The sequence below is a fragment of the Lottia gigantea genome (assembly GCF_000327385.1).
Source record: "Lottia gigantea unplaced genomic scaffold LOTGIsca_113, whole genome shotgun sequence".
NCBI classification, from domain to species: Eukaryota; Metazoa; Mollusca; class Gastropoda; family Lottiidae; genus Lottia; species Lottia gigantea.
Genome location: NW_008707077.1, coordinates 737113 through 751126, shown reverse-complemented (window position 1 = coordinate 751126; position 14014 = coordinate 737113). Strand labels below are relative to the sequence as shown.

Genomic DNA, 14014 nt, shown 5'->3' with positions numbered 1-14014 from the left:
AGTATGTATGTTTGATAGCTTTCAGTCTGTGTCATATATATGTACATGTAGTTACATCAAAGAACTTTTGAACGATATAGAAACAATAACATGTAACGCTATCACCTACTCGAACGGCACTTTACATAGTTAAACCCTGTATAGGAAAATCATATTAACATATCTTGATATTGCTCGCATTTTGATTCTCAACTTTGACAGCTGTCCTTCCAGAGTGTCAATCTGTCATCTATGTTTACCCCTACTCTCAAGAAGCTGACTGCTGAAGCTGACTACAATTATAAAACTGTTTGTAAAAGAACGAGGACAATTTGGTTATTTCAACTTTTGCACACTGTAAGGGATGACCTTCTCATTAACCAATTAAGGGGCAGAAAAAAGTACGTAAATGTCAATTTCATTTCATGCCATACGCACGATGAGAATGGAAGTGATAAAATATTAAAGGGGAGGTGTTTATTCTTCTCAATATAGTTTCAATGAATATACCAAATTACAATAACAAACATTTCAATAAATTATTTAAACTTATCTCCTTGAACACCGATGATGCAAAGAAATGTACACATCTCCACTATTCAAAATTTAAAACCATAACGCCATATACAAGTACTGCATTATTGATTTTCTTGTGCCCAATAATCAAAGCAAATGGTTCAGAGCGAACTCTGTCATCTGTTAATAGAGGGTCAAATATTTCATAACATATAAAATAAATCAAATAAACAAGATGTGTGGACTCTCCGAAAGGGATGGTGAGTAGACAAACCCGATGTCAGAAAGCTATCAGGTGTTTCGGAGGTTCGAGAATGTCCTGTTTCGTTAATGATGCCCGCCGCAATACTTGATTGATTAAATTGATAGTAAAAAGGTTTTTCTGATTTTTGAAAAAACCTCTTTACAAACCCTTTAATCAACATATACAAGATCAAAGAGTGGTGCTATCATTGTCCCCGATACACATAAAAGATTTAGAAAACCTCTTTACAATCCCTTTAATCAACCTATAGAAGTGCAAAGAGTGATGCTATCATTGTCCCCGATACACATAAAAGATTTAGAAAACCTCTTTACAATCCCTTTAATCAACCTATACAAGTGCAAAGAGTGATGCCATCAGTGTCTCCGATACACATAAAAGATTTAGAAAACCTCTTTACAATCCCTTTAATAGATTCAAAATATCTTCTGATGCTTCATTTTCAATGTTTGTATAATAATAACAGAATATAACACAAAGGTTGTTATACTCATCGGAGTATTAATCCAATATCATTATTTTATTTCTTGAAGCTCTGACTGATCAAAAGATTCAGGGGAACTCTTTTCTTCGTATTCCAATCGCCCTCTAGAGTTTAATTTATCGGCTAACAACAATCGACAACGATATAACAAGTACACAAGGAGATGCATTAATGGAGCCCCAAGACACACCATTAATACTGCTAGGATTGACGCTTTGGTTGGATTGTTCCAATTTAAAACAGGATAGATAGAGGGTTCGTCACGTCGCCCTGTTCCACCGGAAACCTGGTAAATGGCAGTGAACAGTAAATAGATTAATCCATATATCATTACTTGATAACAATGCAATATACGAATGGGTATTCTGCTAGCGAGAATGTTAAAAAGTACATAAATTGAATTAAACGCATGAACTACAAATGTCACCAAATACAAAGTTTTTATACCTGGAAATAAAAAATATATATTTGAAAAAAAAAACACCTCAAAATGCTCATCCTGGTGTATTGTTTGGAATATTTTTCTGAGGGACTTCACTTGCCATCAAGGGTCTGACAAAATTATTCTGCATCTCCTGTTCTGGAAAAATTAATATTCAAGCAATCAAATGATCTGTTCAATAAAGAATTCCATTCTACATGTGATAAATTATTGATGTTTTCTTCATCTTTTAATCCTGTGTTTGAATAGCTTATAACGTGATATTATCAGGCTAAACTGTCACAGGACCTGATATAAAGAAAAATATTGTCAGATCATTGATGTAGGACCCTGTAGATCTCCATTTCGTTTCAATTGAAAAAGTGGTTGCCTAGCAAGATACTCCCACTTTCCTGATACATTTTCAGTATCTCAAGGGCCGTCTCCAATCTGTGGCTAATCATACCATAAATCTAATTTGTGCAAGATATTGTTGATTAAATCAAACATACAAAATTTAATAATATATACTGACATAAACTGTCACCTCTATCGCGTTAAAAAGTCAACAAATTTTGATGCGTTTTTACTAAGTCAAGGGATCGAAAAATCGCCATATTAAAACTTGACTAAGATCTCGTCATTTTAAATGATCACACCAAATTTCATTTAAATCGGATGAAAACTGTAGTCTCTATCGTGTTCACAAACAAATTTTGACGCTTTTTTTTCCTAAGTCAAGGGCAATAACTCAAAACCCGTTCATCGAAAGATCGTCAAATTCGAGCTGGTCTAAGATCTCATCACTATAAATGATCACACCAAATTTCATTTAAATCGAATGAAACTGTAGTTTTTATTGTGTTCACAAAAAAATTTTGACGCGTTTTCCTTAGTCAAAGGCAATAACTCAAAAACCGTTCATCGAAATATCGTCAAATTCGAACTTGACCAAGATCTCATTAATGTAAATGATCACACCAAATTTCAAAATCAGATAAAAACGGTGTTGTGTCTATGCGGTCAATTGGCCAATTGCGGACGGACGACGGACGGATGGACGGACGGACAGGGGCGACGACAATATACGACCACATTATAATGTGGGTGTATAAAAACGGTAATTTGAATCTATGGATCGGTTCATAAATGAATAAATTGATCATGCTATACCAGTATCAAACATGTGCAATTGTCAACCCAGTAATGAAGGTCATGCTGCAAAAAATGCCCTTCGTAGTGGACAATAAACCCAGTCTCTGTGTGCCACAGGCTCTGCACATTAAAGATCCCTCGACTTTTGAAAATCGAAATGGTTTATGCCACTTTCGTAGGAAAACTTCTCCTAATGCGCACTGCATTCTTATTAACTTATTATATGTGGTGCAGTAAAGTGGGATTCATTTCATTTTTATGGTGTGGTTGCGTAATTTAGGAGAAAATCTAACCAGGAAAAATAACAGTCCAGAAAGTTCCAGTAACTATAAAGGATCCACCATGTACAACATTACTTAATATCCATATACATTTCAAATGTACCGGCATACTACTCTCTTCCTTCTCTAGAAATGACAAAAAAATGAAGAAAAATTTTTTTTTGTCAGTTTCATTTCTTGCAAAGACAAGTAATAGAAAATGACATGAGTACTCTTAACTTGGATGTAGCAATGTATTTTGTATCTCTGTTCCACGTGATATACGGATGTCATTGAAACGTTTCGGGCCAGACGTAAAATGTCACTTATGGGCCTACCTACCGAGCATGTTTCAATATCTGTTTTAATATTTCTATATCATCTACAATTGATGTATTGAGCACTGATTTAGCAGTGAAATATTTTATTACTGTACTTGACTATAATAATATTGTTAATACAGTATTGGGCCTACCATTATCTTTATAATAGAATGAACAGTTGTTTACAGATCACATATCTTGTTTATTATAATACTGGTGATATATAACTACCACTACCATAATAATAGAATGAACAGTTGTTTACAGATCACATATCTTGTTTATTATAATACTGGTGATATATAACTACCACTACCATTATAATAGAATAAACAGTTATTTACAGATCACATATCTTGTTTATTATGATACTGGTGATATATAACTACCACTACCATTATAATAGAATAAACAGTTATTTACAGATCACATATCTTGTTTATTATAATACTGGTGATATATAACTACCACTACCATTATAATAGAATAAACAGTTATTTACAGATCACATATCTTGTTTATTATGATACTGGTGATATATAACTACCACTACCATTATAATAGAATAAACAGTTATTTACAGATCACATATCTTGTTTATTATGATACTGGTGATATATAACTACCACTACCATTATAATAGAATAAACAGTTATTTACAGATCACATATCTTGTTTATTATAATACTGGTGATATATAACTACCACTACCATTATAATAGAATAAACAGTTATTTACAGATCACATATCTTGTTTATTATGATACTGGTGATATATAACTACCACTACCATTATAATAGAATAAACAGTTATTTACAGATCACATATCTTGTTTATTATGATACTGGTGATATATAACTACCACTACCATTATAATAGAATAAACAGTTATTTACAGATCACATATCTTGTTTATTATGATACTGGTGATATATAATTACCACTACCATTATAATAGAATAAACAGTTATTTACAGATCACATATCTTGTTTATTATGATACTGGTGATATATAACTACCACTACCATTATAATAGAATAAACAGTTATTTACAGATCACATATCTTGTTTATTATGATACTGGTGATATATAACTACCACTACCATTATAATAGAATAAACAGTTATTTACAGATCACATATCTTGTTTATTATGATACTGGTGATATATAATTACCACTACCATTATAATAGAATAAACAGTTATTTACAGATCACATATCTTGTTTATTATGATACTGGTGATATATAACTACCACTACCATTATCATAGAATAAACAGTTATTTACAGATCACATATCTTGTTTATTATAATACTGGTGATATATAACTACCACTACCATTATAATAGAATAAACAGTTATTTACAGATCACATATCTTGTTTATTATAATACTGGTAATATATTACAATCACTACCTTTATAATAGAATAAACAGTCGTTTACAGATCACATACCTTGTTTATTATAATACTGGTGATATATAACTACCACTACCATTATAATAGAATAAACAGTTATTTACAGATCACATATCTTGTTTATTATGATACTGGTGATATATAACTACCACTACCATTATAATAGAATGAACAGTTGTTTACAGATCACATATCTTGTTTATTATGATACTGGTGATATATAACTACCACTACCATTATAATAGAATGAACAGTTGTTTACAGATCACATATCTTGTTTATTATAATACTGGTGATATATAACTACCACTACCATTATAATAGAATAAACAGTTATTTACAGATCACATATCTTGTTTATTATGATACTGGTAATATATTACCTTCACTACCATTATAATAGAATAAACAGTCGTTTACAGATCACATACATTGTTTATTATAATACTGGTAATATATTACCATCACTACCATTATAGTAGAATAAACAGTTTTTTACAGATCACATACATTGATTATAATGATGCTGGTGATATATAACTACCACTATCATTATAGTGGAATAAAGTTATTTACAGATTACATACCTTGCTTATTATAATACTGGTAATATATTACCTTCACTACCATTATAATAGAATGAACAGTTATTTACAGATCACATGCCTTGATTATTATTATACTGGTGATATAGAACTACCACTACCATTATAATAGAATAAACAGTTATTTACAGATCACATACCTTGTTTATTATAATACTGGTGATATATAACTACCACTACCATTATAATAGAATACGCAGTTATTTACAGATCACATACCTTGTTTATTATAAAACTGGTTATATACCACTGTCATTATAATAGAATGAACAATTATTTACAGATCACATACTTTGATATAGAACTACCACTACCATTATAATAGAATAAGAAGTTAATTACAGATCACATACCTTGTTTGTTATAATACTGGTGATATACAACTACAATTACCATAATAATAGAATGAATAGTTAGCAATAAATATGTCCAGTTTGTCAAAAACGTAAACCATTTGATGCGATTCGCCTCCGTAGATGCAAAATTGTAATTCAAACAACCACTTGCTATGATCCAACTTAGATTGAAGACCATCCATAGTATACGACAAACTAAATAAATCTTTCCACTACCAAACTGAAAATATAATCGTGACATTTTATACCTATATAAAAACTTCAATGCTTGGTGATGAATATTGGGCTTGGATTAATCGAATTCGTAGCCTTCTGATCAAGACAAAGGGGTTAAGTTAGGCTGTAATAGATGCCGGTTCTATATTGTACATGAATTGGTTTCGACTCAGTGAAAACTTCGTATAACTTTAAAGAAAAAAGGTGTAATGGGTCGCTGTATTTAAACCATCCATTATCTCAGCTCACTTTACATCGTCTAACTTACTTACTCACTTATGATTGTTATATACTTTCTCATAAGTTGCTTTGAATTTAAGGTTTCGTTTTGCGGTTCGGATCGTTTGTACTTGGTTTATTTATTTAACATTTAGGTTTAATTCAAACAACATTAGTATATTCCAGTGTCCAATCTGCAACACACGATGTGTAGGTTTATGGACAATGCATGGCGCTTCCTATGCCAGTTCTGATATAGAAAAGTGGCTGCTGACGATCAGATAAGGACACTTGCCTCCTATGATCCTCGTTATTTGTCGAAATTCGAATTACACCCAATGATGTTGCTTTGTATTCCCCAATATCACAAAAAAAAAAGTTACTTTTGTCTTTGATTCGACAGAGACTTCACAACATGCAAAAAGATTCTCATCAGATGGACAGATCGGATGGAAAGAGGAGTTCGGCACAAATAAAATGAAAGAAAATGATATTGCTACTATTTTACTTGGGATAGTGCCAGCAATGGTGGGGTTAAATTCACTACATGGTGTAAGTTAGTAGAGGTATTGCGATGAATAATTCCGAAAATGATGTTTGACTTCTGCTCTTTTCCTACTCATTTAACAAGCTATCACAGTTTTATTTACACAACCAGTGTAAACATAGGCTCAATTAGTCGGTTTACTGAATTCCTTGTTTGAAATACTCTAGATTGTTTTAGATGAACAGACACATTTTGCATGTATAAGCTTTCGATGTTTTCTCAAATTAATTTACTTCGTATAATCGTTTTAAAGATGGGTTCCCTTATTTGTATTTATGAAAATGAAAATGCTTATACTTATATTCTAATGAATTCCACTTTGTCTCTTTTACCATAATTAATTCATAATTAGTTAAATGAGAAGAGAATAACCAGCAGAATTCCAATGAGTGACCAAGAAAGGTCAAAAAGTCTTTTGTTTATCCAGACGTACATACATGTACATTTATGATTGGTTAAAACTCTTAATTATATTCAATAAGAACATAATGATATGATTGAGAATACATGATAACACCAATTAACCAATTAGTTGCAAAAAGTTTGCTTAATTTGACACTAAAAAATAAGGCAACCCATCTTTAAGTTTAAATTATGGCAATGCTTGAAATAGAAAACATTATTCAAGTAATATTCGAAGATAAACTGAACTGAACTCTTAGAAGGCAACTCAGTAAACTTTAACACTGTAGTTTCTTAACACTATAGTACTAACCTGTGGTTTATAGAAATCTTCAGGCCTATCGTAACACAACCCAAATTTCTTCACACGAAATTCTTCACGAAGTAGTTCACAATTCACCATTTCTAGTTCTTCTTATAGGCTACATTCCATATGCCTTTATGTACCTTTACTTCCTAAAGTTAAAACATTTCATCTCTTGTAATTATAATGCAAGTTTACATAATTGTTTTATCTCATTTCGTGGTTCCTATTCCAGACTAGATAGTTTCAATCAACACTACATTCGTAACCACCAGTCAACTTTTAAACAATATATAGTCTTTATCATACAATCATCAACTTTCAACCAAACTTTGACCTTGTTATGACTATGAAATTCATCTTTAATTAGTCAGTATTATCTATAGGAAAAATGAATTATTAACTTTCTATGCACAAACAGGACAAATTTCGCTTTTAGAAAAAAAAGAATATGTAGGTCTATTACTTTATTCTAATTACGGCGATATGAACGCTTCATGTATTTAATGAACTATTTGGTTCTTTTTTTAAACTTGCAATGTACATTTTGGATATGAATTTTTCTAATTTGTAGATTTCTAGCTACAAAATTCAAGCTTTTACTTTAATGTAAATACATTCTACGTAAAATGCAATTATCATTGTTGGCTAACTTTGTGCTTATTGTTAACTTTTATCGTAAAATAGTTGACGTAAATTTTAACAACCGCGTCTACTATCTACACTTTTGTCTTGTGTTAATTTGTCAATTTATCTTATCGTCTTTCTCTATCTTATCTTGTTAGAAAAAGTCGTAAGGAAAATCTGATAATAATTTTCATAAAAATTTCAATTTTCATACATTTACATTTTGTCATATGTGAACGCAACATTTTGATAATCGCTCGAATTATGTAAGTCATCGGCTATAGTTTCAGAAGCCCATTCCGTCCGGTTTAATGTTACGTTTTGTATTTGGGTCTTGAGATCTGTCATAGGTTTGTGTAAAATATCGGTAATACAATAGTCGGCTAGAACATTTTTTTTGCTGTATATAATTTCCTTAGATCATTTATAGTGGGTTGGACGGAGCAACCTACAGACAAACCACGATACAAAACACTTAAAATCACATTAAAGCATTTGCAATTATTTGGTTGATCAGGCACTTGCTAACCTGGTTGGTAGACTGACTTTGTTGGTTAGTGCCTCACTTTAATAAGGGTAGTTGCATAATTTAACCAACCGTTATTATCGAGATAGAAACCAGCCGATACACTAATATAAACAGGATGATTAATGCAACGATCGTGTCGGAAATAAGATTAATAGGAAATAATTTGAAGTCTTTCTGGTTGAGGTCTGAGGTCATCAAAAAAGTTAAAGGGGAACTATCAGAAATCATATGACCAAAAATGATTGTGTCCAGTAAATCGATCAATCCCCATCTGAAATGGGTCTAGGTCAAAAAACACACCCAGAACAATGTTAGCATCATAGCCACCATCATATATCGAAATAATAGACCAAAAACGTAAATCGAAATATAACAGTGTCCCTTAGATGAATAACATCAAATTTCACGTATATTTTCCACCATGTGTTTTCCAAACTTTTATCGAATTGAAATTTCTTTACTATCGGCCCACCCTCCTTTTATCCGTTACGCGCAGGCGTATACACATCTGTATGCATGTGCACGAATACGAACTATAAGTATAACGCTTGCACAACTACGAACAAAGTGCGTTAAACATTAATGATCACTATATATAATTTGGTAGTATAATTATAAAGATTAAAATAGGTCTCATGATGATTAAGACACAAGCTGATATTTTGTAACCAAGTCTAATATAAGACGTCATACTCGTAAATATCATTATCATACTCAGCCAAAGGTTGTATTTATGCGATATAGACGGAATAATCTGGCCAAATTTTTCAGGTCTTGCACTAAATTATAATTACAAGGATGTAAGACAAGAAATTGGAATGGTAACTCGTAATACTTTATTTACGAATATTCCGGCTGCAGAGAGATATGAAAATCAAATTTCACCCTGTTAGTGGTAAGCATTGACAGTAGTCGCCCGTAGTCAAATATTTCTTTTTAAGGGGCAACATGCAAAATTTTATTATCAAAAACGTCATAAATTATACCTGAAAATAATAATAAACTAGAGCCACACGTGGCACAGAGTGGGACTTTGCAAATGTAGCAAATTGCAAAAGACTCTGAAAAAATCAACCTTCTACGATAATTACATCACGCGCAAGAGCAGTCTAAAGTTGAGAAGAATTCTTTGGAAGATTGTTATAACGGAAGTAGACAGACCTCACAAATGAAAGTTTCAGAAGATAGCCAAGGTCAATGACATTTAACATTGAAAGGGAGAGGGTCAACAAAGGTCAAGGTTACGAGAAACAAGTCATCAAAATTTTTAAATATATACGGCTATAAAACCGGAAGTTGAGATAGGACAGCAAATATAAAAGTATAAATAGATAACCAATTTGAATGACCTTTAATCCTACAAAAATCAGGGTCAAAAAAGGTCAAGGTCAAAAATTGAAAATTTTGAATTTTCAAAACCTGTTCCTTTTTTTGAACTATAAAGCTGAAACAATCGAACTTCTAAGACAACGTGGCTCAAAGGATGAAGTAATTGTATGCAAAGTTCCATTTTGAACAAATGTATACGTTGCGAGTTAAGTCCCTTGTCAAAATTGTCAATAATGAATAATTTAACCCGGATGTGCTACGCCCACCTCAATTTCTTTTGCATAGGTTAATTGATATTCTGAATGTTATGTAGTATCCCAAATTTAAAGCTTCTACATCATACAGGTCAAAAGATATAGGTCAACAAGAGTCAATAAGGGTCAAAATAGAAAATTGAAAATATGGAAATTTCAAAACCCGTTCCTTTTTTGGAACTATAAAGCTGAAACAATTGACCTATTAACACAAACTGGCCAAAATAATGAGGTAATTGTGTGCAAAGTTCCTTTTTGAACAAATGTATCCTATGCGAGTTATGCCCCTTTCCCAAAATGTAAACAATTAGTAATTCCACCCGGATGTGCCACGCCCACTGTCATAGGTTAATTCATATTCAAATTGTCTTGTTGTGTTCCAAGTTTCAATGTTCTACATAAAATAGGTCATAAGATATATACACACCAAGCTCAAAGAAACAGAAATATTGTAAAAAAAAACTCAAATTTGAAAAATTCACGAATTTCAATTTTGCTTTAAAAAACGATTGTTATAATTCACTTGAAAGAGCATGAAAAGCACATTAAGAATCCAAAAAAATTAACCCTCTAGGTTAATTAGGTCACGTGCTAGAGCAGTCCAAAGTTGCCAATTTGGCTGTTTTCGGAAAGCTATAAAACCGGAAGTACATGTCGGAGGTCAAATGTCAAAGTATTAACTGATAGCTAAGGTCAATGACCTTTGACCTTATAAAGGTCAAGGTCATCCAAGTTCAAGATCACGAGATATGACCCTTCAAACTTTGAAAAAATTCAACCGGATGTTGCAAAAAAGCAAAATTGAGAATCGAAAAACGGCTTCCTAATGTCATGTTTTTTTCATTTGACACCAAAATCATTTAAATCGGATGAGCCATTATGTCCGAATAAAAATCGAATTATTTCAGAAAAATCAAAATGGCGGCCAAAGTTTCACTTCTGTTCCGGATTTTTTTTTCTTCGTTTTTTTGTCATAACTTTGTCTACCTATCAGCATAAAAATTTTTGTCCTATACAAATTACACCGGAAGATATTCAACCGGAAGTGAACATCGATTTCCTGTTTAAACCGGAAGTGAAATTGAAAATTTGACTGTACCGTTTTGTTTACTTTCTTAAACTGTCTTTGCTCAATTTTTTTCAAATCAGACAAAAAGCAAAAAAAATGAAAAAAATGCAAAATTTGGCAAAAAAAATGTCTGCGACAAATTTTCGAATTTTGAAATTTTGAAACTGCTATTCTTTCAGATTTTAACAGTAGATTCCAAAAATGCAAACCCAAAGAAAATCGACCCAAAAATACGACTTCTAGAGCCGATTATCTATTCTTGCACATATTGAACTGTGGCACTTCCGGTTTTGCAAAAAAGATCCAAAATATATTCATGCACATCGTCGCCTATATCTAAGGTTCGTGAACGTTGAAAGGACGCTGCAACTATTGTAGTCTAAGCTCAGGAAGGTGTGTAAAAATCGAAAGAAAAAAAAAAAAAAAAAAAAAAAAAGAATTGACATTTCGATAACAAACTGGGACTTTGCCGTAGCAAAGTCCCACAATAATAAATAATCCTTTTTTCGTCTATCCATCAAACTGAATTTGTTTTATATGGTTTAATTAAAAATGGAGAATACTAATTATTAGTTAAGTAGTTTGACCTAGTTTTTGTGTTTGGCTTTATAACTTTTCAATATTAGTAGTTTAATCCTTCAGAATAAGTAGGAGACAATTTTCGAGAGAAATTAGACCTACAAGCTAAAAATAAACACGTTTTCGAGATCAAGAGATTCAATAGGGAGAAAATCCTCCCTTGGCAGATAATTAACCATTTCAAGATTTGAGCTTTCTAGATTTGAGCTTTCTAGATTGTTTGCGATCTACAATTTGGTCAATATTGTTAGAAACATGTTGATGTGAAGTTGCATCGGTAGGACTGACTCTTGGAGTTTTCTTTTTTGTGAAGCTTCCAGCCATGTGCTCTGAATTCACAAATACATAATGCATAATACAACGTTTCTTCAAAACCAAACTTTGCTCTGATGGCATATAGTCCTTAGGACTACAGTAGTTGATTACTATTACATATTACCTGAGTTTGAATGAAAATAAACATATACACGGTAAACATGTATCATCAAATGACAGGTGTTGACAGAATCTTCTCAGCCAATCAAGTAGCTCGTTTGCTCTATTAGGCAATAACAACCAATTATATCACATGTTAGAAAGTTTGTATGCTAATTGGAGTTGCTTCCCCAATTCAAATCGATCAATTACATCGAAGTTCATTCGGTAATCCTCGGCAGTTTCCGCAAAGTTGAAGCTGACACGGTAAAGAAAAGGGAATTCCGCGGTTGTGTCCTCTTGGGCGAGACTCCAGTATTTAGCAGTGATTTGTCAAGTGATAGTAATATTGCGAGCTTAATATAATCCTTAAATTCAGAGATTTTGGGAGATAATTCTGACACTTACATAAGTAAAAATAACCAGTTAACTCAGGATTGAATTACTGATTAATAGAGATCATCAGCGTGCGGAAGTGTGACACCATGTTATCAACTTTTTAGAAAGATGCATGACAAAATTCTAAAGGATATTGTGAACCGTAAATATTAACATTTTGGTGAATACTAATGAACCATTTCAAAACACCATATTTCTGTTAACCTGAAATCATCAGCTCATCAGCTCACCTTATTATTCAAAATCTCTGTATTCAGTTGTTTCGTTAAGTTTTGCCGGGAATTCTCTTTAACAAATTATTTGTAGAAAACAAAAGGAGTTTTTTAACAAAATAAGTGTAAAAAAGATTGATTGAAACGCGTTTCGAAAGACGTATCCTTAGCGGAAGTTTGTGGATAATTTAAGTTTACGAAACTGTACTTGATGATACGAAATATTATATGGGATTTGCATGTAAATGAAAATAATGAATACACCTATCTAAAAAAAAAATATTAAACGCATCCAGGAAGCGAAACATATTAATTAAGTTATTGAACATGTATTAATAAATTATTATATATTCAACCTGTCGAACACGTTTCGGGCCCTGGATCGATTCTTCCACAAAAGACTGTATCATGAAAAAGGTTTGACGTTTGCTTTAGTACGACTGAACCTATTCATGTGATCAAGGCTGTAGCATAATGGAGGCAAAGAGATGGACGTAGTAGATGGAAAATGTCTTCAAAGAAATAGACTTGCATTAGTTGAAAGTTAAATTCTAAACTAACGAGTATTGAACTTAAGGTACTTTATAAAGATCACTTCCAATATATTTGAGAAACCGAATAGACTCTATTTTTGTTTTACCTCTTCTATCCAAAAGGATTGATCCATCTCCTCTATTTATCGAAAATTATAATCATACTACTTTCGACACATTAGAACATAATTGCTTTAAATTTTAATTTGGCCTTTTATGTATTGCACAATAGTATCTGTTTTCTGTTTACAGAAGATATCTTGTCCTTTTGATCAGTTCGTTCCACAAATGGTCAACGATAAAATTAATTAATAGGTTTGATCAAGACAAGTTTTATCGTATTTAAACATGTTGTAATATCAGTCAATGAGAGTGATGATAATAATATAGGTGATAAGATACCAGAAGTTTTCACGACAATATTATAATATGTCTCGGAATCTAATATTCTTAAAGATAATATATGACCTAAACAAACATTAGAATAATAAAGTTAGTTTGTCGGGAACTGAAAAAAAAACCTTCCTGAATTTGTTTAAAGGTTCATTTTCATCTTCATCAACAGAATGTCAAATAATTTAATTTATAACCG

At 31.9% G+C, this 14014-nt stretch overlaps 1 protein-coding gene across 1 annotated transcript; it reads right to left on the bottom strand.

Moving 5' to 3' along the window:
• Positions 1-444: 444 nt before the first annotated feature.
• Positions 445-7576, bottom strand: LOTGIDRAFT_237670 (hypothetical protein; the record flags this gene model as incomplete). Its single annotated transcript, XM_009047554.1, has 7 exons — positions 445-1691; positions 3114-3227; positions 4865-4900; positions 5574-5609; positions 5653-5682; positions 5787-6009; positions 7487-7576. The coding sequence occupies 7 exons, from the start codon at positions 7574-7576 to the stop codon at positions 1276-1278; spliced, it is 945 nt and encodes a 314-aa protein (XP_009045802.1). The 3' UTR covers positions 445-1275.
• Between the last annotated feature and the right edge of the window lie 6438 nt (positions 7577-14014).